Source organism: Lichtheimia ornata (genome assembly GCF_029851405.1).
Source record: "Lichtheimia ornata isolate CBS 291.66 chromosome Unknown scaffold00020, whole genome shotgun sequence".
Lineage (NCBI taxonomy): Eukaryota > Fungi > Mucoromycota > Mucoromycetes > Mucorales > Lichtheimiaceae > Lichtheimia > Lichtheimia ornata.
In genome coordinates this window covers 208,339-230,699 of record NW_026695340.1, presented here as the reverse complement: position 1 = coordinate 230,699, position 22,361 = coordinate 208,339, and the positions used below count along the sequence as shown (strand labels likewise).

Here is a 22,361-nt window from a genome sequence, read left to right as displayed (position 1 = left end):
TTCATTATCTGCATTGTCTCTCGATCGTTAGTGTAACGTGTTACGTGCTTTTTTCATGCTTCATGTGCTGGTACAGCAGTAGTGTCACATTGACTTGCGTTCTATAATCGACTTTTGACCCATTCACGTTTTCAATAGCAATGTATGTTGTTGCTGTAGTCGTTTCACGTTGCTGATAGGTGGTCACAACGCACATGCAATTAAAGTAATGGGGCGCTATCGCCGTAGTACACACCATGTTCAATTACATACCCTCGATCAATACTGCACCAACACGTGCATCTCTCCTTGTACGTAGTATCATAAGAAACCCAAGGCGGAAACTTAGTTACGTGGACATTTACTTTAGGCAAGCAAAGTAGAAGTGGTATTATAAACTAGAGTTGGAAACTTAGTTACGTAGACATTTACTTTAGGCAAGCGAAGCAGTAATGGTATTGTAAGAAGCCCAAGGCGGAAATTTAGTTACGTGGACATTTACTTTTATGCAAGCAGTTACAAGAAACCAGAGTTACGATTCCTTAGTTACATTTACACTAGCAAAGAAGTTGTAGAAGCCTTATAATAAACCCGAGTAGGAAACCTTAGTTACGTGGGCATTTACTTTTATGCAAGCAAAGTAGTAGCACACATGATCAAACAAAGAAACTCTGGGGGTATTGGGTCCGGCAACTAGGGGCGTCCATTAGAGTGGGCTGAGGCTTACAATAACCTATCTTGCATTCCCACCCACCATTCATCATGATGCCTCACACACCATCACCATCATCAAGTAAAAGCGAATTCATATGCAATCATCCTGTTCAGCTATCAATGTCATTAAACTTCATAGATGGTATTGAGATCATATTGCTACGAGATGCGTTGTTGGATTATGCATATGAATGATGTTGATGCTTAGCTCGAAGATGGATAATGTCGATCCGTGATCACATTTGTGGCGCACAGCAATGTCACTCCCTAATCTTAATCCACTTTACTGGGAACGTTTCTTATTTGTTGACTTGCCGCATCTGTGCGTCTTTGGGAGTCGAGTGTCAAAGCATATCGAGATCATCTTGTAAGGTTGGGGGTAAGGCTTGGAGGCTGTGTGTGTTGTGTTGCACAATTAACCTGTCATGTCATTCTCTTTTTGGCTTCCCCCATTATTGGATGCTTTGTATGTGGGGGTGTATGGTGTGGTGTCACCATCAGGCCGGTTTTTGTACACGACACATGCGGTACCTTATGTGCGCGTTATCCATCCAGAAAAATGCCAATCTGATTTTGGTCCATTGGATATATAAACCCTCCCCCACAACCTCATGTCTATCGATCCAATACAGTCAACAAGCAATCAAAATTAAAACATGGTCGCCACTGGATACCTGATTGATGCCTTTGCCACCACGTAAGATACAACTTTTTCCATGTCAACACCTATACATATATGCATACTTATGGTATTCATCCTTTCTAGCGACAAGCCTGATGTCTTTGAAAAGATCCAATACCATGCGGATCCTCTAGACGAGAATCAAGTGTACATCAAGATCAAAGCATGTGGCGTTTGCCATACCGATGTCTTGTTTTCCTCTACACCAGGTACAATCCTTGGCCACGAAGCGGTTGGTGAAATCGTAGAAGTGGGTCCCAAAGTTGATCATCTCGTTCCTGGAGATGTGGTTGGGTAAGTCTACACAGCATCATCATGATGATTATGACGGCTCATGATTCTTTCAATAGGTTTGCCTACATGAAGTCATCCTGTCAAAGCTGCTTGCTCTGTCATTCGGGTGATGATATCATGTGCCGTAAACGTAAAATGTTCCCTGAAGGCACCAACAATGGTTACGCCTATGCTGCTGTATGCGATGGAAGGTAAGAAGATGTTGCCATGGCAACGTGTAGTATACAACCATAGATGGCTGATCTCGTTGTTCCATTCTAGATTCGTATACAAGATCCCTAAATCCATTGAACCCAAATACGCTGGTCCTCTCATGTGTGCTGGTTCAACAGTGTTTTCTGCCATGTATGGTGCAAACCTTTCTCCAACAGCACGTATCGGCATTGTCGGCATTGGAGGTCTGTGATATCATTCGATCGGCCTAAACATGATCTGAACCTGATGAAATTATAGGGCTAGGCCACCTAGGACTTCAATTTGCACGTGCATGGGGATGCCATGTCGTAGCCATCTCAAGTGGTAGAGTAAGTAGTGATCATGATGATAGGACCCTTTGGCTTGGATATAGTAATGACCAATGTTGTGCATTTTTAGGACAAGGAAGCAGAGGCACGTAAATTTGGTGCGCATGAGTATTGGTGTTCAAAAGACTTTACTCCCGATTTTATTGAAAAGGCTGAAAAATTTGATATGATTCTCAGCACTGTCAGTGGTGATTTGGATTATGACATGTACTTGGATCTTCTCAAGCCGTAAGTTGTCAATGGAGGATTTTGAGTGTGTGTGCACAGACAAAAAGTAGTACTAACCGTGCACATGACCAAAAAAGGAATGGTAACTTTAGACTTGTGGGCATCCCGCCCAACGAGATCAAGTTCGGCAAGATCCTTCCCTTTTTGTTGGATCAAAAGAACTTCACAGGTGCTATCCTAGGAGGTCGCAAGATCAATACCCTTATGCTTGAATTTGCTGCTCGGCATAACATCCGACCTCAAATTGAAGAGCTTCCCATGGTAAGTAGAATACATGTACAACCACCAATCATATGATAAGAACACTGCTGACACGATGGATTGGGGAACTTATTAGACCGAGGATGGAATCACTGAAGCGTTCCACAGGCTGCACAAGAATCTGCCACGTTATCGAACAGTCCTCATCCCTCCTTCTGAAACCTCCAGCGAGTAGAAATCAGCATCAAAGAATGTTTTGAATGGATGACATTTGCATAAATAAAGGCGTTGGATAATTGGATACGTACAAGTATGATGATTGGCTCAATCAAGAGGATGTGGTGGGGTCATCTCAAATCATCCCTTAAGGTGATAGACTCACACTTTAAGGCATGAAAATATTGCTTGCGATATGGCCTGGGATGTTATCATCTTTAAACGGCCATGAAGATATCATCTCTTACTATTCCTCTCACCCCACCATGCACCAGGTTCTAGATTTATGATATCAAATGATCACATTTGCCCATACAAGCATGCTGACTTTATGTTGAATGATGTATCGCGTCTTAATGATGTTGTTAATGATACCCGAATACAATATCGAAAAAGAAGATCGACAAAAGGGATCATGCTTGGAGTAATCAGGGTAATTAAGATTATGGAATCCTCCAAAAATCAACGCTCGGTTGCCATGACAACAACGTGCGTCCCTCCTATTATGAATTGCCCGATTGCAAGCCGCAGCTTGTTTACCCACGTTGTATCATGAAGTCGTTGATCACGAAAATACACTTCGTATTGGACCACCCTTGTTTATTTGTACGTGTGAGTTGCTATGCGGTGACACAATAACAAGCAAAATGGCGACATGGAAGCTAATGGTGATGGGTAATGTGAAGAATTATATATCCTTTCCACGCATTCTATGTATAGTAGGCTGATGCTAACCATAAGGAAGGTGATGGATGTACTTGGGTTTGCATGATAGTACGAAGGAGGGTATCACACCGCTTATGCATATACCCTGGGTGGAGAAACGAAAACAATCACCCGAATAAAGCCGCGACTTGTATATTCAATCATGTTGTACAAAAGCATCCGATACTCGGTATGCATTTATTTTGTGTGTCCACTAGGTACAGAGGTAGAGGGAGAGATAAAGCGAAACAATTTTACAGTTATGTGGTGGTTGTTGTGAGAGAGTAAAAAAAGGGAGATGATATTTGTGAGTGGGTTGTGAAAAGATGCTTAAGCCTTGGAGAGGGCAGCAGCAATAAGCTCTTCAATGCGTTGACCGTATTCAGGATCAGCACGCTTGAAGTGGGCAATTTGACGCTCACGGATGTGCTTCTTGGCGTTCTTGAGGTGACCAGCAATGTTCTCAACAAGGTCGGTCTTCTCCTCAGCAGGCATCAAGCGGTAGAGATCACCAGCTTGGACAAAGTCATCATCGGTAAGCTCATAGGTGAAGCGACCAGTCAAGCCAGAGACTTCCTCAGCAGAGAAAGTGGTAGCGGCAACATTGGTTTGGTAAGGACCACCGAAAGAGTTGGGCTCATAGTTAGGAGCAGCACCACCATTGCCGTTGACTAAAAAAGATGAAGAGTGAGTTTCTCACATGTCACAACAACAACTTTTTCACACACACTTACCAGCCATGAAACCATCACGTTGGTGGTTAGCAACAACCGACTTGGGTTGGTTGATGGGGATTTGAGTGTAGTTGGCACCCAAGCGATGGCGGTGGGTATCGGGGTACGAGAAAAGACGACCTTGAAGCATACGATCAGGAGAGATATCGATACCAGGAACAATGTGAGCAGGGGAGAAAGCAGCTTGCTCAACCTCAGCAAAGTAGTTCTCAGGGTTGCGGTTAAGAGTCATCTTGCCAACAGGGTGCAAGGGATAATCCTATTACCATCATCATCGTATATGTGTGAGATACATACGTTGTACACACACATCTCTCTCGTTGCCTCTCTTTTTTTTTCCCAACAGCACATGGCTCGCGATAATTTACCTTATGAGACCAAATCTTGGTGACATCGAAGGGGTTGAAGCGGTACTTCTTGGCATCCTCAGGCTCCATGATTTGGACATAGACGGACCAGGAAGGATATTCACCACGCTCAATGGCGTTGAAGAGATCAGCGGTAGCGTAATCAGGGTTTTCACCAGCAAGACGTTGAGCTTCGGAAGCCTTCAAGTTCTTGATACCTTGATCGGTCTTGAAGTGCCACTTGACATACTTGAAGTTGCCGTTGGCATCAACAAGCTTGAGGGTGTGGGAGGAGTAACCGTTCAAGTGGCGGTAACCATCGGGAGTACCACGGTTGGAGAAGAGGATGGAGACTTGGTGGATGGACTCAGGGACCAAGGAGAGGAAATCCCAGAACATGTCTGCATTGACAAGGACGATGGTATGAGTAAAAACTTTTTCCCACACAAGATGATTTTTTAGTATAACTTACCAGGATCGGGGGTGTTGGTCTGAGGATTTCTCTTTTGGGTGTGGATGAAGTCTATAATTGTTGTAAACGGAAATACCCGATCGTTGATGAGCATTTCGGCGATACAAAAGATTTGACACACTGAATCAAATTCAACATACCAGGGAACTTTGAAGGATCACGGATAAAGAAAACGGGAGTGTTGTTGCCAACCATATCCCAGTTGCCTAGATACAATGCATCGCGTGAGAATCCAATGAATCAACTACATTACACACACACACACACACGGCTCAATCATACGTACCCTCCTCAGTGTAGAACTTGACGGCGAAACCACGGGGGTCACGAGCAGTATCAGCGCTACCCTTCTCACCACCAACGGTCGAGAAACGAAGGAAGACGGGAGTCTTCTTGCCAATGTGGCTCAAGAACTTGGCCTTGGTAAGATGGCTAATGTCATGGGTGACCTCTATTGTGTCTCATTGTAAGCATGCAGTCCAAAATCGTCGCAATGGTTGAAAAGAGCGGGGGGTGAAACCTACCAAAGACACCGTGGGCGCCAGCACCCTTGGCGTGGACAACACGCTCAGGAATACGCTCTCTGTCAAAGTGAGCTATATAAAAAATTATGTCAGCATGTGATTCAAGTGGGAATAAAAGTGATCATACCAAGCTTGTCAATCAAGTGGAAGTCTTGAATAAGGCTGTATGTGTATAAGAAAAAGTTGAGTTATATGGATATGAACAATTATAGTAAAAAGAGGATGACTTACACAGGACCCCAGGGACCAGCGGTTTGGGAGGTTTGGTTGTTCTCGACAGGGTTGCCGTTAGAGGTGGTCAAAACGTTCTTGGACATGATGATAAAGAGTGAGGGGGTTGTCTTTTCAAATGAAGAGTGGAAAAGAGAGACAAGGAAACAGCAGCAAGATCTGAAAAGTCAACGTCTTTTATAGGTTGCGGGGTGGGGGACAAGAGGGCTATATTTTTCTGTTGAAATATCACACGCAATGCATGAGACCCCCCAATCATTTACGTGAATTTGCTGGGGAAGCTGGCTTGTGGAGGCCAATCAAATGTCCCTTGGCTGGATGACAAAGCAACTCAACCACTTGAGTGATACACCAATGCTGCTTATGGTGCTTTTATGTCTCATGTGCAGATGGTGGATGTGGGTGTGTGAAAGCACTATGGATTTAAAATTAACTTTATTCATGCATCGTTCTTTTTACTACTGCTATGACTCCTTGCCTTGTCTCTTGATAATGCATTCCAATGATGTTGTGCTTAGGTTTGATGATGATGATGATGAACCTGTGCTACACTTGCTTACTGATGCCAATTCCCCGCACAAGGATAGATTGGCTGATCGCCACCTAAAGCCGACACCCAACATCCAAAAAAGGTGTCACTTGGCCAACGAGAAGGATACCGAAAACAATAGAGCATGTGTCACCCTTTTCTCTGTAATTCAATGCAACACATATTGGGTTCAGCCACAACTCTCAATAGCTGCTTCCTTTGTCAGCACCAGACCAATGGATGTGCTTGTTGCAAAGCGCAAAAAAGGAACCGACTCAGCTGTGAGTGGTCGATTGTTGTTGCAGCCATCATACATCAAATGCCGGTAAAACAAGGGGACGCTTCTTTTGTATGACAAACCGGATGAAGGGTGGCATTCGATTATCCACCTAACAGCACCCATTGCGAATACACCAATGCACTTTGATGTAATACACACGCATTATTGTTACATGTTGACGTCGGTCATTCGCAAGTATGGGTCGCGCTTTGAAAGTAATAGATGAAATGCTTCTGCATAGTTCTATACGTTTTGATGTGAATGGGTAAAAAGGGTGTCTTGGTTTATACATAAACACGCACGCCCTTGGAAAAGTGGTGTGATGGGTGTGTGGTGCTCTCTGGTAAATCACCAGGGCCAATAAATTCGTGCGATGGGTAACCAATGCAAGGATACAGGCTCCGTCTCCATCTGCAATTCACATACAGCGCTGCTTTTAATTATCAAAAGGGAGATGGAAATCGAGATACAATTGAAGAATTATGGGAGTCGGATGAGAAAAGGGAGAAAGAGAAATGTGTGGGATGGATGCATATGCATAATGTGAGTGGCACGTTGTTGTTGTTGTTGAGAAAGAGAGTGAGAGAGAGAGGGAAAGTGGAAAAAAGGATCATCTATTACCTATTTGGATTTCCCTCGCAACAGGCGCATATCATTCTTTGCAGACAAGGGATAGCTATACTGATGACTTGTGGTGTGGGAGAAAGGGGGTCATTATCATCATCCGTTGTCGGGCGAGTCAGCAACAAAAGAGGGTTGTGCATTCTTTTTCCTCCATCAAAAACACACACACACACACACACACACACAACTTGGTTATCCCGCTTTACACACCCACACAGCACACTTCTCCTGTATTTCCTTTTCTTTCTTTTTATAATACCATCCCCTCTCACCTTTTTTTGTTCTCTCTCTCTCTCTCTTTCTCTCTCTTTTTTACTCACTCAACGGATTGGATGCTTTAGTCTGATTCATCAGTCCTCCTCATAACACTATCAATCTATCTTGCCAAGTTCTCTTTGTTTTCTTGCAGAGCAGCACTTATTCTCTCTCTCTCTCTCTCTCTCTCTCACTTGTATATAATTCCCCCCATTTGACATTGTCCCCCGTAAATGCTTCCACCTACTCCACGCATGACACATTCAAATACCCCCACATCTCATCCATCTACCATGCATACCACATCCTCAAGCACAACCCTTCAACCACCGTCATTACCACCACCACCACCAGCAACTGCTATTTTGCCATCGACTCCAGCTCATTCCAACATCTCACAGACCGAGTCGCCGTCCTCGTCCTCGTCTTCTTTTTATCCCACCATGCGATACCCTTTGGCCCGAGCAACCACCCCTCCGAGTCTTTTGTCTTTTAGATCGATGAGCATCTATCAACAGCCATCTCATGAAGGATACAAGGTAAGACATCAGAGATTAGACTGGATAAGGAGTACTATGTCAATGGATGTTGATCAAATTTCTGCTGCTGCTGCTGCTGCTGCTGCTGGCCGCCGCCGCCGTATACAGGATCATACAAGCAAACGCCGTGGTTCCATGTCAACATTTGTAACCACACCCATGGAAGATGAAGATGATGATGCCACTACCACCAATGGCAATGGATACTACCACCACCACCATCAAAGCAATAGCAAGAAACGAGTGAAATTGGAAACAACAACAACAACCATTACAACAACAACCACCACCGCCAACAACATGCCATCCCCTTACTTGGATGATGAAGAAGATGGATTACTACCCATGGTCACTAGTGATGCCTTACGACAGCTTCCAGATATGGTCCATGCTTATGATTCCCTTGCACCTAGTTTGCAGAGTTACATTCTATTCCAATTGTTGAAACGCTCCCCTACCGATACGTTGCAATTTGTCAATGCCATGGTGACCCCTGTTCTCAAAAGGGATTTTCTTGCCTCGTTACCCCTGGAATTAGCATTGAATGTCATTAGCTATCTTGATGCCCTTACGCTTTGTCGAGCAGCCTGTGTCAGTCGCAAATGGCGTTCGGTAGTGGATTCACATCCAGCCACATGGAAACGGCTCTTGCAGCGTGATCGACTTTTGCCTTCTCATATGATGGATAACAATGATGATGGCAATGAAGATCCCATGGACGTGGATGATGGTAGTGGTGGTGGTGGTGGCATCAATCGATACAAGGAAATCTATCGTCGACAATACACATTACGACAAAATTGGCGACGAGGACGAGCACGCCGTATTCGTTTCCAAGGCCATCCACCGAGAACGGTAGTCACGTGCTTACAATTTGATGATGACAAGATCATTTCTGGTGCCGACGACCACCATATTCATGTGTACGACACTCGCACGGGCCAGCTACGACATGCATTAACAGGACATGAAGGTGGTGTGTGGGCATTACAATATGTTGGAAACACCCTCGTCAGTGGATCCACCGATCGTACAGTACGTGTTTGGGATATCGCCAAAGGTCTTTGCACACATGTCTTTATTGGTCACACATCCACCGTACGCTGTCTTCAAATCGTGCAACCTACCATGGTCAATGGACGTCTTGAGCCTAGTGTGCCTCTCATTGTCACTGGTTCGCGTGATGCAACGCTGCGTGTTTGGCGATTACCCGATTTGGATGATGAACAAATGAACAACAATGAGACCTATCATGGTGAAGGGGGTCCTCGTTGGTTCATGCATTCACTTACAGGCCATGAACATTCGGTGCGTGCGCTCGCAGCCCATGGTAATCGTTTAGTGAGTGGAAGTTACGATTGCACAGTATGCGTGTGGAATGTGGAAGAAGGTCGAATGCTGCATCGTATGGAAGGCCATGTGCAAAAAGTGTATTCAGTCGTCATCGATGCAGAACGTCAACATTGCATGAGTGGAAGCATGGACAGCACAGTACGCATTTGGGATATGGAAAATGGTCATTGTCTCAAGGTGCTCGATGGTCATGCCATCCTCGTTGGCTTGTTGGGTTTAACATCAAAGTACTTGGTATCAGCTGCAGCAGACGCATCGCTTCGTGTATGGTCTCCAGAAACAGGTGTATGTCAACACGTCCTCACAGGTCATATCAGCGCCATCACTTGCTTCCAACACAATGACGAAATGGTCATCTCAGGATCCGAAGGCGGTCTCAAAATGTGGGATATCAATACCGGCAAACATGTCTGTGATCTTATTACAAACGTATCGGGTGTTTGGCGTGTCGCTTTTGATCAACGACGTTGCGTCGCCACCGTTCATAGGTAAACATTGCTCTTTTGTTTCTAAAGTGTTTCTGAGACTGATAGATATCGCTTTAGGGATGATGTCACGTCGTTTGAAGTGCTGGATTTTGGAGTGTATGGCTTAGAAGATACATAGTAATACGCTAATGTAATTGCTTTCCATTGTGCAACTATTTATCATTTACTAAAATTGAGAGAGAGGTGGAAACGTTATAAAAGTTTTTAATGCATGATATGAGATTGTTGTGATACTAGATAAAGTTGTGGGGATGTGGTTTTGACGCAAAAAGCACCCATTTGGAATAAAGATGCAAATTCAATGATACAATGTTGTATTGGATGTAAATGGTGGCGGATGTGTGAATTAACTAAAGAGAACTTTGGCCATCTCTTCATCGGTGTGGTCGCTTTTCAGATGTACATAATCGGGTTTGTGTGGTTGCTGAATGCTGTCAGCCTTTCGTTCAATGGTATGAGACTTTGAGCTGCTTGGTGACGGTAAAATGTTGGATGAGGATATTGACTTTGCTACGTTGCTGCTTGTTCTTTGTGAAATAAACTTTTTCAAATCTGCAATCTTGATCTCGAACACTGGATGCTCCGCTTCCTCGGTACCAGAATCGTTGCCTTGATGGTTGCTATCATCATCACTCTCATCCTCTTCTTCGTCCTCTTCGTCACTCTCATCCTCTTCTTGCTCATCTTCTTCGTCCTCTTCTTTAATTTGAATATCCTCAACCCATTGCAAATCGCCTTGTCGATAGCTCTGAATGGTCTTTTCATCAAGCGCTTGGTACATGCGAGGAAGAACCTCACGATGGGTATTGCGACGTGCCATTTCACAAAGCAAGTCAAAGTGTATCCATGGGAAGCTGATAAAATCACTTCCAGAGTGTGCACGTCGTCGCTCTTCAGGATGGTAAGTGACATAGTACCAAGCGGCAGCCTTCGTCTCCAAATGCATACGATCTTCATCACTGGCTTGGTATAGAGGTCGGTCGCCAATGAGATCCTTGATGAAGTGCTCTCGGCGGTACTTTTCACGCAACGATGTCACCGCTCGCATCATCCGCTTGCATAGCTCAAATGTGTTGCTCCTTGTATCTGGTATTTGGCCCCATTCCATTACAAATCCTGAAATCAACTCGCTTTCGGTATACACGCCATATTGATTCATGAGTGATTGAATGTCTCGGTCATACTCGGCTTTGATTTCACGTGCTTGAAGAATGTATGGCTCCATATTGTCTGTCCACAATCGTACATCGTATGTCGTTCCCTCCAAGTGTACAAGCTTTTCACGATAATGCTCATAATCCTCTTGATTGATTGATCGGTAAATACGTCCCAACACCTTTTCGGACTTGTAGCTTTCCTTGTCCTTCTTTTGCATGAAATCAGGGAATACGCGCACACGTAGATCTTCTTCAAGAATGGCAGGTTTGCCTGTCTTTGGGAAATCTAATAGATAGATAGATGTTAGTCTCCTTTTCCTTTCTTGCCATCTCAATAAACTTACCAACTGCACGTGAATGTAGCTGTGCCAAACGAATACATCGGCCATCCTGAGCACCCATGGGTGACATATCGGCTGTTGCCAAGTGTGCATGTGCGATCTGACCCAGGCTATCATTGTTCATGTAATTGACAAAGAACTTTTGGATATGTGAAATCTTGACGCGATCCACCTCCATGGGCTCCTCTGGTGTATAATCAAGTGGTTCAAAGTTCCGGTTGGGTGGAATTAACGATGGATCCCAAATAAGCCTATATAGAACAAACGAATTAGATCATGTCAAATTGAGATGATCCATATCACTTACGTATAATCATCACCATCCAAATCGCCTCCCGAAAGCATACTAGGAAGGTCTCGATAACCTTTTGCAGGGAATACAATCACATCACATAAATGGCGTAACTTTGGACAATCGACAGCTGTAACCACACGAATATCGCCAGGATGGAAACATGGGTTGCGGAAAATAATACAATCACCCGCAATGACACGTCGTATGGGCTGACTTGATCCAAGGGTACTCTCTGAGATTTGACAAAACACCTCGTTTGGCTCCAATGAATCGGTCTCATCAAGGACACCAAGGAGAAATGCACCCTTTGGCACTTGAATCTTTGCCTTCTCCTTTAGATCCTTCATTCGTGATGCACGAAAGAGTTTGAGCAGGTTGGTGATATAGGGATCCTGGCGTTCGAGAAAACCAGAGTTGATGATGGCCATCATTGCACGTGCTGTACCAAATTCATCCAAATTCTGAGTCAAGAGGCGTGTAGACGTGGACGGGTTCTTGAGCATGAGATCCATTGCATCCATTGCGTTCTTTGTCATAGTCATGAACACATTATCCTTGACACCCAATGCTGATAATAGAATGATAGCTTGTCGATTGAGGTATGCTGGTAGGAAACGCGATACACGGATCACTTCAAACATGGTATAATTGGCTTCAAACTTGATTTGGCTTGGTCGTAATTGAAGCCTCTTGCCACTCAAATAATTGGAGACGACGAGCACACCTTTGGCACCACTCAACCGAAATTGAAAACAACTTGGCGGATGATCCAGCTTTAGTAAGCTTGCCACTTCTCGAGCCAATGCAGGTGATATCTTTCCAATGCCATCCGAGAAACAATAGCCGTTGGCTTCAATGTCATCAATGATCTCCACTTGACTGATATCCAAATCCTTTGTCGGGGTAGTCGATGAAAAGCACTAGGATACGGATGGATGTTGTCAGTCAAATCATATATAATCACCTTGTTTGTTTATCTTACTTACTTGTCCCATTCTCACGGCATTCTTGGCAATGATTTTTACATGATCAAATGATCCCATCCACGAACGGATCATCTTTGGAGTTAATTCATGCGTGGGGGCGAAGAACCAACAACCATGGCCTCGAAGCTGTGAACTTGAAAATGCCAGGAATTCATAGCGCCGTGTGCCAATTTGGATGCCATCTCGCAAGACCTTGTATACTCGATCATATAAAGCTTCATTGTGGTCGATACCAAAGGATGCTGGCATGCGTCTCATTCCATCGTCAACAAATTGTACCCGAAGAAAGCGATCAGCGTATTGCTCAAAGTGACGAACAACACGATTGGTGACTTCAACAACGGGTGGTTGAAGGTACATGGTCGTTGGCGTGACAAAGACCTTTCGAGTCGCCATGCAATGCTGAGGAATATGTTGCCGATGATTGATCTTGCCACGTTTTTGCTTGTAAATGTTGTGACAAAACTCGGCTGGATTGCGTACCAATGCACCATGCTCCATCAATAACGTCAATAGACTAACAGCGATCCATGGTTCGAGCTGATTCATCATGTCGTAAAAGTTGTCATCCATGTTTGCTGATTCGACTTGATGCCGTGATACAGCTGATTCAAGAGCGTATAATACATCGAAATCCTTGATTTTGGTGGCTCGATAGATGTGATCCTTGATATTCAATGTTGAGCCGGGAATAACACGTAAAAAGAGTCGTCGTTCCTTTTGATAATCGCGTGGTATAAGGTTGAATAGAGCTCCCTGGGCTAACATGTCTTGTAATGCAGGCTGCATGTATTCAGGAGGATCAAGCTTGATACGCAATGTCAACCATCCACCCAAATCAATACGATGAGCCGGTGGTATAGGTGGTACTGGACTACGTTTGGCTTTGGTATTGTTGGCAATTTCAGCTTCCAAGCGTCTCTTTGCATTCATGTCAACTGGAATATCCACAACACGTTCCCATGCTCTCGCTGTCGAATTGCGCTGTGTGTGCAAATGATCGCTTGTACCAGGCACCTTCATCATCTTTTGTCTCTTGACGTGGGGAGGATATTGTAATGAAATCGTAAGATAAATAGCTGATCCATCACGTTCGAGTCGCATCATTCCATCAATGTCGCCAAAGTCAAATCGCATTCGATATCGTTCGCCCAAGTATGAAAAGAGAATAATGCAAGTACGCACGTCGTAATCAATGATCAATTCCACATTCATTGCTGCTGACCACATCTCTGCAAAGGCCTTGGTAGCCACCATCACTCCCATCGATAATTGCTTTGCGGGTATTCGTGCAGTATTCGGCTCCTTGGGTGCCTCTCGCCATGGATGTGCATTCGAAAATCCCTTTGGTGCAAACTTCATAGCAACAGGTACACCATCAATCCTTGCTTTTGAAAATACAAAGCTGCAATCAGAGGGTGGTTGACTAAACAAGTACATAGATACGTGAGCTTTACTTGATGCTATATGATAGGATACCCTTTCAACTTACTCGAAGAGAACAATAGCACGACCTTTTGAACGACGATCCTCGTCAAGCTCTATCTCCACTCGCTCGACTTGACCGAATCTCGTAAAGTAATCGTGAAGGGTATGGGCAATGGTCTGTCGGTGCAACTTGGAAACCAGGATACAACGTGGGTCGCATTCGGCGGGTACCTCGTTGGGCCCCATGGCCATTGGAGCATTGTCGTCAAACTCACGCCCTAATCAAGCTCGGTTGCCATCAGTCATGTTGTGCATAGTATAACACAGAGTAGTTGGTCTTACCCAATGCCCACTTATGGTGCTGGTTACGCATGCGTTGGATGAGTCGTCGATTGCGTGAGTGAGTGTGTGAGTGTGTGAGAGTGTGTGAGTGTGGAAGAGGTGTCAAACAGATTGATTGATTCTATCTTTCTTCTCCGAATACTACTTTTAGGCTCACACGCCTTGTTGTCATGTTAAATCATGTGCAATGACAGGTTCCTGCTTATCACTCTATATCCTGCTTTCTTCCTTATACTTTATCTCTTTTATCTCATTATTGGAATACATCCTTGCTGCATGAATTGATCATCCCGACATTTACCGTTTCCAGGTAAAATGCTCATTATGGATCAAGATCATCTCACATCCCCCTCAACCTCCCTTCCCCACCATTTTAAATAGATTGTATTCACCATGCTGATAATAAAAAGAGAGAGAGAAAAGAATCGCAACTCTATTCTGCATGTTCCTTTCAAGTATGTGTGTGTGCGACATGAAGATGGTGTCGGTGAAACAGTTTTGCCATCCAGTGTGGCTTATGCGTGCGCTTGATCTCTCCAAGGGGTACTGGCAAGCCGTTGATTCCTCCTCTTCGTGCTGACCCATCAGGTAATGTATCAATGATTCATCCATGCATCCATCCTTTTACATGATGCATCCATCCGTCTATCCATTCATCGATCCATCGACTGCATCATGATATTATCGACATTTTACGTATTGAAGCGAGATTGATTGGATGCATCATCATGGGATGAAGATGCCATTCTCCTTGAACCTTTTATTAATACAATACACGTCGTCTTTACAGCTTGTTTTTTATATAACATGGTCCGTGTCTCTGTTTTGAACGACTGCTTGAACGCCATCAACAACGCCGAGCGCCGTGGTAAGCGCCAGGTCATGATCCGCCCTTCCTCCAAGGTCATTGTCAAGTTCCTTTCGGTCATGCAGAAGCACGGTACGTCCAATTTCGTAAATGAGGATAATGGCAGACCGACTAACGATATATCGATATAGGCTACATTGGTGAGTTTGAGGAAATCGACGACCACCGTTCTGGCAAGATCGTTATCCAACTCAACGGCCGTTTGAACAAGTGCGGTGTCATCTCCCCCCGCTTCAACATCAAGCTCCAGGATCTTGAGAAGTGGACCTCCAACTTGCTTCCCTCCCGTCAATTCGGTTACCTTGTTTTGACCACCTCTGCCGGTATCATGGATCACGAGGAAGCTCGTCGCAAGCACGCTGGTGGCAAGATCCTTGGTTTCTTCTACTAAGCAACACTTGCTTTTTGCGTTCCTCCAATAAATCGGAACATATAGCATCCTGATTATTCTTTGTTGTCATCCTGATGATGTTGGATTGGAAAAAAAGTGTCATGGTTTGGGGATGGTGGTTGTCATGGAAACGCGCTATAGCAACGATTCATTGTATAGCAACGCCGCGCCACGTGACTTTAAAGTATGAGCTATTGAGCGACATCAGGACAATGAAGCACTTTCATTAACAATGATGCCCACCCTATAAAACGACTACCATTGATGCGCGCCAATAAACATGGTTCCAAATTGAGATACATGTAGCTTGCCAAGGCTTAGAATGATGATCACAGCTGAACTTGACGCATGCATTGCAAGCCATCATAGGATAATCACCTTGATACCACCTGCTGCTTTTCACTGTTACGGCATGATTTCATTATCACGGGTTGATGATTACACATCCAATCGATTTGTTTTAAGGTTATGCGAAATAGCAAACAAGCATACATAGATTTGTCGGAACATACGTAAGAATGGCACTTGGCATCTACTATTAATCTGGTTTTATTTCCTTTATAGTGCTAAATGACCTGGCCTATTGACGTATTATCAAAGGTATGACTCCACGCCATACCACGGGGGATATCATGATCGGCACCACTTGTCACGCATCATCATCATCATGACAGGGTCATTGCCGTGGGAACTCCGTCAGCAGCTATTTTGGGTGATCAAAGCAGGATGAGCAGACCTTTTGTGATAAAGGGTGCATGGTTGGCAAGCGTGTACATTGTCAAAGAATATACTTATTAAATTGGTTGTTGAATCAACGATTCCCGTCGTCATTGTAAGATTCATGCATGGGATGCATAATAAAGAGAGGGGCAAAGCAAATGGCCTGTTGGGTGGTTACACAAACACATTGTGCAACGACAACAAACGTAATGCTCTCTCGCATACGTAATTAAACGCGCACCTTATCTATTTATTCTCTGCTTGCTCTCTTTCTTTCTCTCTATCTCCGTTATCCCCCTTTTATAGTATCACAACAAAATGACATTGACCAAGCGTAAATTCGGACATGCTTTGAGACATGAATTCCTTCTTGAAGATGGCTACGTGCCCATGAACCACGGCAGCTACGGTGTTTGCCCAAGGAGCGTTCAAGCGGTGCGCCATGAATGGCAACTTAAAGCTGAACAAAATCCCGACCGGTTCCTCAAATTCACCCTTTGGCCCGAACTTGATAAGATACGTGAACGCCTGAGTCGTCTCGTTCACTGTGATCGTGATGAGTTGGTATTTGTTGTCAACGCATCCTTTGGCATCAATTCAGTCGTACGCAGTTTGAGCCTGAAGCAAGCTGAAAAAGTGCTTGTGGTAAGTGAGTGTGATTAAACCTGAAATGGGCAATGCATGAATGAATGACACGAGACACCTACTAGTTCAATACGCTATACAATGCAGTGGATCGCACCATGGCATACTTGAAGGACACACGCAACGTCCAGCTGGTGATGATCGAGTTGGCTTATCCAATGACCGATCAGCAAGTCTATGATACGGTCAAGAGCACCATTGATCGTGAACATGCCAAGGATCCTGATGTGCCTATTCGTATGGCTATGTTTGATGCTGTCAGCTCCGTCCCTGCAGTGCGATTTCCTTTTGAGCGTGTCATCCAACTATGTCGAGAACACAACATCTTGTCGGTGGTGGATGGTGCCCATGCCCTTGGTATATCTCGCACACATTCACCATCCATTACACCTTGTGTGCTGGGTGTTGTTGTGTGAAGATGGTTGATCCAATCATACTCACCTACTTTTTTTTTTCCTTTGCTATAGGTCAAATTCCCTTAGATCTTCATCAAGCGGATCCAGATTTCTTTATTGGTAATTGCCACAAATGGCTTTTTGCTCCCCGTGGTGCTGCCATTTTGTATGTACCCAAACGCAACCAAGCTCTTGTGCATCCTAGCGTGATCAATGTATCGTATCAAGATCATTCTGTGGATCAAAGCTCCAGCACATTTTGCGACGAGTTTGCATGGCCAGGTACAATTGATTTCACCAACTTTGTTTGTGTCAATGCAGGTATGGATGAGGAAGTGGTATCCTAGATACGTACAATAGCGGTGACTAAACTATGTATGCTATAGCCCTTGATTTTCGTGAATCTTTGGGTGGCGAAGAAGCGATTCATGCATACTGCAACAAATTGGCACGTCAAGGAGGAGAACTTGTAGCCAAGAAATGGGGCACGCACATGATTGAGAATGAGGAGGAAACGCTTACAGTGGCGATGGCCAATGTGCAGCTACCCTTTGAAAACAAGGCTGGATTATCGGATGCAATCATTACTCGATCATTCTTTCACAAGCTTATTTTTGATCATCACACTACCGGACAACCTTTCAAGCACAATGGTCACTGGTACCTGCGTCTAAGTGCGCAAGTGTACAATGAACTTGCTGACTTTGAGCATTTGGCTGATGCTGGTCTTCAAGTATGCAAGGAACTAGACAATCAACAATAAATATCATGCAGAGTGCTATAGATGGGATATGAGCGAAGCGAGGGGGTACAAGCGGAGATAGGGGATAAGGAGTAGGAGGAATTTCATGCATGGTCGGTACGACGTGTGGGATACCCAATCACTTTTCTTTCATCCTCATCAACATCATCATCTTCACCATCATCATGTACATCCCTGCAGCATCACTTGCCGTTATCGCCGCATCTTTCACCAAAGGTGGTTCCCATATGCAGCCATGGCAGACTCTGATTTCAAACACGCCAACCCCATGAGCGACATTGGCAATCGCCACGACCAACAACTCGTTCGCAAAATTGCTTTCAAGATCTTGCCATTAGTGCTCGTCATTACGTGTCTAAGTGTATGTCGTTATGTGGCTCAATAATATGGTTATGATCCTAATGTGGAAACTAGCAAATTGACAAGATGACTCTCAACTATGCTGGTGTACTTGGAATATACCGTGATACAGGCATCAGCCATGATCAGTTTGGCTTGCTTGGATCTATGCTATACATTGGTCAAATAGTATCTCAAGTAAGTCAATCAATATCCAAGCAGAATATCCATAAAGCTAATATGTGTTATACAATGCAGCTTCCCTCGGCTTATATCATGCAACGAGTGCCGATGTCCAAGTTCCTTGGTATAACGACTTTTCTTTGGGGAGCCACGCAAACGTTGATGGCACTTGGCGATTCGTTTCCTAGGCTGGCTGCATGTCGTATACTACTTGGTGTATTTGATGCAAGCATTCTCCCTGCCACTGTCATGATCATCAAACGATTTCTTCCTCGGTCACATCAAGCCTTCTATATTGGTCTACTTTATGCATCCATTGCATTGGCTATTGGAATAGGAAGTTTATTTACTTATGCTATGGCTCACATCACTGGTGGAGGTCTCAGTCCTTGGAAATGGTAAAGGCTATTGTTGCTCCATATGATACATAGCTTTCTAATCACTTTATTTAGGTGCTTCATTATTTGGGGTCTTCTTTCAGTCATCGGTGGTGTGATTGTTTTCTTTGTTCTCCCGGATACGCTTGATTCCCGGTACTTGTCATTGAGTAAGGTGGAGAAGGAAAGAGCCCAGCAAGTGCTTGAAGATGCACGACGACCTACGACACAACCGATCCAATGGCATCATATCCGTGAATCCTTGTGTGAATCAAGATTCTATTGCCAAGTGGTTATTTCTATTCTCATCAGCATGCCCAATGGAAGTATTGGTAACTTCAGCTCTCAAATTATTCATGAAATGGGATTTTCGGTACGTTGGTTATATGCATGGATCGAGTCAGGAACATACTAATGACGCCATCACAATGTATAGAGCTTAAATTCGGTCCTACTCAACATACCACGCAGCGTCTATGAAATGATCGCTTACATCAGCTTGGCTTACATCATTCGACACACACGATGTAAACACCAGGTGGCTTTCACGATTGCATTCTTTATGCTGGTCCCTTTTGTCGGCTTGCTTCTCCTTGTTGTGCCACCTATACCACCTGCTGCACGCCTCTTTGGTGTATGCATTGCGCCAACCATATTTGCACTATCCGGTTTGCAGACCTTGATCTCCACCAACGTGTCAGGAACCACCAAAATGAACTTTTACATGATGACGCATGTGGCAGCCATCACAGTTGGAAATTATCTTGGACCCATCATGATGAGAGATCCACCTCGATATACACGTGCAATGGCAGGCTTTCTCACAGCCACAGGAATATCAGCCTTACTTTTTGTTTATTATGGATGGAGTCTCAATCGCGATAATAGGAGACGCTATGTACACTTTAACGAATCACCAGCAAACGATGACAAGGATACAACAAAAGAGGATGTTGTGATTGAAGATAAAACAGACGTAGAAAACAAGCGTTTCATTTATCAGCCTTAATACATTGTACATAGTCTATCGCTCCCACCGGGTATTCATAATAATAAAATATCTATCTTAAAAGATATCCCCCCAAAAAAAAAAAGATGTGGTGACCTATAGTATTATCGAATGCAGTCTTTGTTCAAGACACAATGAATCAACCAACCCCTTTCTCTTCCTATGCAATAGCCGTTGTGTGCTATCACTCGTTAAATCCATCATATGACCAAGTACAATGTCATAAGATTAGAAGTCTTATACTACAGTGCAATGCTCTTCTTGAATGGTAAGGATTAATACAAACAAGTTGGGCTTTATGTGACATGCACATATTATATGCCCATAGTCAGTGGGTGTGAGAATTAAAAGGCTTTAATACGATCAATCAAAAGTTTGATGGAGGAATAGAGTGGGTTACTTCTATGAGTCGCTGCCACTCCTTTAAGAACCAACAGTATCACCTCGCAGAAACGCTCGTACTTGTGCCATTTCTTCAGGGGTAACTCCCGCCACCAAGTCTTCACCAGTACTGGTAATAGCGGTGTCTGCTTTGGATCCTAGTCCTGAACCACCCTTAGCACCGACGGCTTCAGCATCAGCGCCACCTTCTGGAGCAGGTTGAGCCGACACCACAGAGAAAATAGCAATTGCAGCAGCGAGGGTAGGGATAAAGAAGCGCATCTTGACTAGCTTGTACTTTTTCAATTAGGTAAAAGTGGAATAATGTTGCCTCTACTGTGAAATTCAGCATCTTTATATAGCTTTTGCAAGTTTTGATCGTCGTTTTAGTTAAAGCATGCCTTTTGCATGTCCTTCTTTTACTCCCTCTCTCTCTCTCTCTCTCTCTCTCTGAGATAAGGATGTATCCCGTTGCCAGGGACCTGCATTTACTACCCCTTTTTTCAGAGATGCACTGTTTTGATCAGGAAGCAGGGGCATGCAGCTACAAAGGTCATCATTTGTCTACTTTTTTATGTATGTGTATAGCACATTGAGCAAGGAGACTCAAGAGAAAACCAAATAATATGATGATGAGCAAGCACCCACTAATGCTACAGCTTTATTGCTTGATTGTAGATGAGGTAATGATACAAAAAGTCTTTCATGAATGCTAATCAAGGAAGCTATTTGTGCTGGTGGTGATCGATTCAAGTAAGGTGTTGAATCCTTGACTACTGTATGTGGTATCGGTGGATGTACGTAGCAGTGTCAGTAATCTTTTTCACGCGTAGCTGATGGATGAATGATGACCATGATAATGCAAACGTGAATTTATTTCTCTGGTTATTGTTCAACTCTATCAATAAAGAAGCGAATGGGTGCAGGAGGATGGATGTGAGATAGCATTTGATGCATAGTTATGAGGTGTCAAAATGTGCAGTAGGATGATGATGGTTGACAGATCACACAAAGGATGAAGATTGTAGCTGCGTGTAAAGCAAGAGAATTTGATGTAACAATCACTCAAGATGATAGCATCAAGGTTAAAGTTGACAATGAATACACAAGAACAAAGGCCCTGTTTCCACGCGATGTATATATCCATATCCATATCCATATCCATAAGAAGTCATGTGTATTGAAGCAAGTTGCTACACGTAAATAAAGCTGCTTCTATACAATGGCTATCTGCTGTCTGCTGTCCACGTAACGACGGCTGTAATACAAGTTGCTGCAAGTAGAGAACGCTGTTTGAGACAATGCAGTAAACCCCTTGCTAATGGTAGCTGCTGCAAATGAATGCTGTTGCGTTTGGTCGTGGTAGAGGAGTGTGCAAGAGCGTGTGTTGTGTCAAGAGACTCGTGTGTTGTAGTGGGATGCACACGCCATGGACTTGCCATTCAGTCAGAGACAATCGGATCAAGACACCTGTAGGATTGACATGATGGGTTGAAGCAGGACAATCGTTCACATAAAGTAGTTTGGATGGGGCAACAGTTGAGAATGGGTGGGTGCAATGTAGGAGAGAAAAAGGTTGTAGTGCGGGATGAACATTAGTTTCTTATTATGAACGTGAATACCAAAGATTGTAAAGACGGATACTGCGTATTGCGTTTATTACACCAGGTGGGTCTCACTCAACATTATCCCAAAAGTGTGATGATAAGCCATTCATCATCAACGAGCGAAGCGAGCAATTGGGTCCACTTTTATTTAGATGATGCTATTAACCCTCTGGAGTGGTATCAAAAATAACGTACTTTTTTCCCCATTGTATCGT

At 44.0% G+C, this 22,361-nt stretch overlaps 8 protein-coding genes across 8 annotated transcripts; 5 read left to right on the top strand and 3 right to left on the bottom strand.

Annotated features, from left to right (window-relative positions):
* Nucleotides 1-1,349: 1,349 nt before the first annotated feature.
* On the top strand, nucleotides 1,350-2,857 carry O0I10_005151 (uncharacterized protein; the record flags this gene model as incomplete). Its single annotated transcript, XM_058485198.1, has 8 exons — nucleotides 1,350-1,390; nucleotides 1,460-1,669; nucleotides 1,726-1,860; nucleotides 1,931-2,067; nucleotides 2,123-2,193; nucleotides 2,264-2,421; nucleotides 2,499-2,682; nucleotides 2,759-2,857. The coding sequence occupies 8 exons, from the start codon at nucleotides 1,350-1,352 to the stop codon at nucleotides 2,855-2,857; spliced, it is 1,035 nt and encodes a 344-aa protein (XP_058344025.1).
* Nucleotides 2,858-3,873: 1,016 nt separating this feature from the next.
* Nucleotides 3,874-5,937, bottom strand: O0I10_005150 (uncharacterized protein; the record flags this gene model as incomplete). Its single annotated transcript, XM_058485197.1, has 9 exons — nucleotides 3,874-4,214; nucleotides 4,278-4,536; nucleotides 4,646-5,025; nucleotides 5,097-5,147; nucleotides 5,237-5,302; nucleotides 5,383-5,547; nucleotides 5,621-5,692; nucleotides 5,748-5,782; nucleotides 5,852-5,937. 9 exons carry the CDS (start codon nucleotides 5,935-5,937, stop codon nucleotides 3,874-3,876), a joined length of 1,455 nt encoding a protein of 484 aa, XP_058344024.1.
* A 1,895-nt stretch (nucleotides 5,938-7,832) lies between these two features.
* On the top strand, nucleotides 7,833-10,037 carry O0I10_005149 (uncharacterized protein; the record flags this gene model as incomplete). The annotated part of the gene is made up of 3 exons (XM_058485196.1): nucleotides 7,833-8,078; nucleotides 8,187-9,919; nucleotides 9,977-10,037. 3 exons carry the CDS (start codon nucleotides 7,833-7,835, stop codon nucleotides 10,035-10,037), a joined length of 2,040 nt encoding a protein of 679 aa, XP_058344023.1.
* A 228-nt stretch (nucleotides 10,038-10,265) lies between these two features.
* O0I10_005148 (uncharacterized protein) lies at nucleotides 10,266-14,499 on the bottom strand (the record flags this gene model as incomplete). Its single annotated transcript, XM_058485195.1, has 6 exons — nucleotides 10,266-11,362; nucleotides 11,421-11,668; nucleotides 11,725-12,632; nucleotides 12,699-14,124; nucleotides 14,191-14,404; nucleotides 14,469-14,499. The coding sequence occupies 6 exons, from the start codon at nucleotides 14,497-14,499 to the stop codon at nucleotides 10,266-10,268; spliced, it is 3,924 nt and encodes a 1,307-aa protein (XP_058344022.1).
* A 776-nt stretch (nucleotides 14,500-15,275) lies between these two features.
* Nucleotides 15,276-15,727, top strand: O0I10_005147 (40S ribosomal protein S22-A; the record flags this gene model as incomplete). The annotated part of the gene is made up of 2 exons (XM_058485194.1): nucleotides 15,276-15,408; nucleotides 15,468-15,727. 2 exons carry the CDS (start codon nucleotides 15,276-15,278, stop codon nucleotides 15,725-15,727), a joined length of 393 nt encoding a protein of 130 aa, XP_058344021.1.
* Nucleotides 15,728-16,765: 1,038 nt separating this feature from the next.
* On the top strand, nucleotides 16,766-18,250 carry O0I10_005146 (uncharacterized protein; the record flags this gene model as incomplete). The annotated part of the gene is made up of 4 exons (XM_058485193.1): nucleotides 16,766-17,092; nucleotides 17,158-17,449; nucleotides 17,560-17,808; nucleotides 17,874-18,250. 4 exons carry the CDS (start codon nucleotides 16,766-16,768, stop codon nucleotides 18,248-18,250), a joined length of 1,245 nt encoding a protein of 414 aa, XP_058344020.1.
* A 268-nt stretch (nucleotides 18,251-18,518) lies between these two features.
* O0I10_005145 (uncharacterized protein) lies at nucleotides 18,519-20,158 on the top strand (the record flags this gene model as incomplete). Its single annotated transcript, XM_058485192.1, has 5 exons — nucleotides 18,519-18,611; nucleotides 18,665-18,787; nucleotides 18,848-19,170; nucleotides 19,225-19,522; nucleotides 19,586-20,158. The coding sequence occupies 5 exons, from the start codon at nucleotides 18,519-18,521 to the stop codon at nucleotides 20,156-20,158; spliced, it is 1,410 nt and encodes a 469-aa protein (XP_058344019.1).
* A 423-nt stretch (nucleotides 20,159-20,581) lies between these two features.
* Nucleotides 20,582-20,891, bottom strand: O0I10_005144 (uncharacterized protein; the record flags this gene model as incomplete). The annotated part of the gene is made up of 2 exons (XM_058485191.1): nucleotides 20,582-20,830; nucleotides 20,877-20,891. The coding sequence occupies 2 exons, from the start codon at nucleotides 20,889-20,891 to the stop codon at nucleotides 20,582-20,584; spliced, it is 264 nt and encodes an 87-aa protein (XP_058344018.1).
* Nucleotides 20,892-22,361: the final 1,470 nt, after the last annotated feature.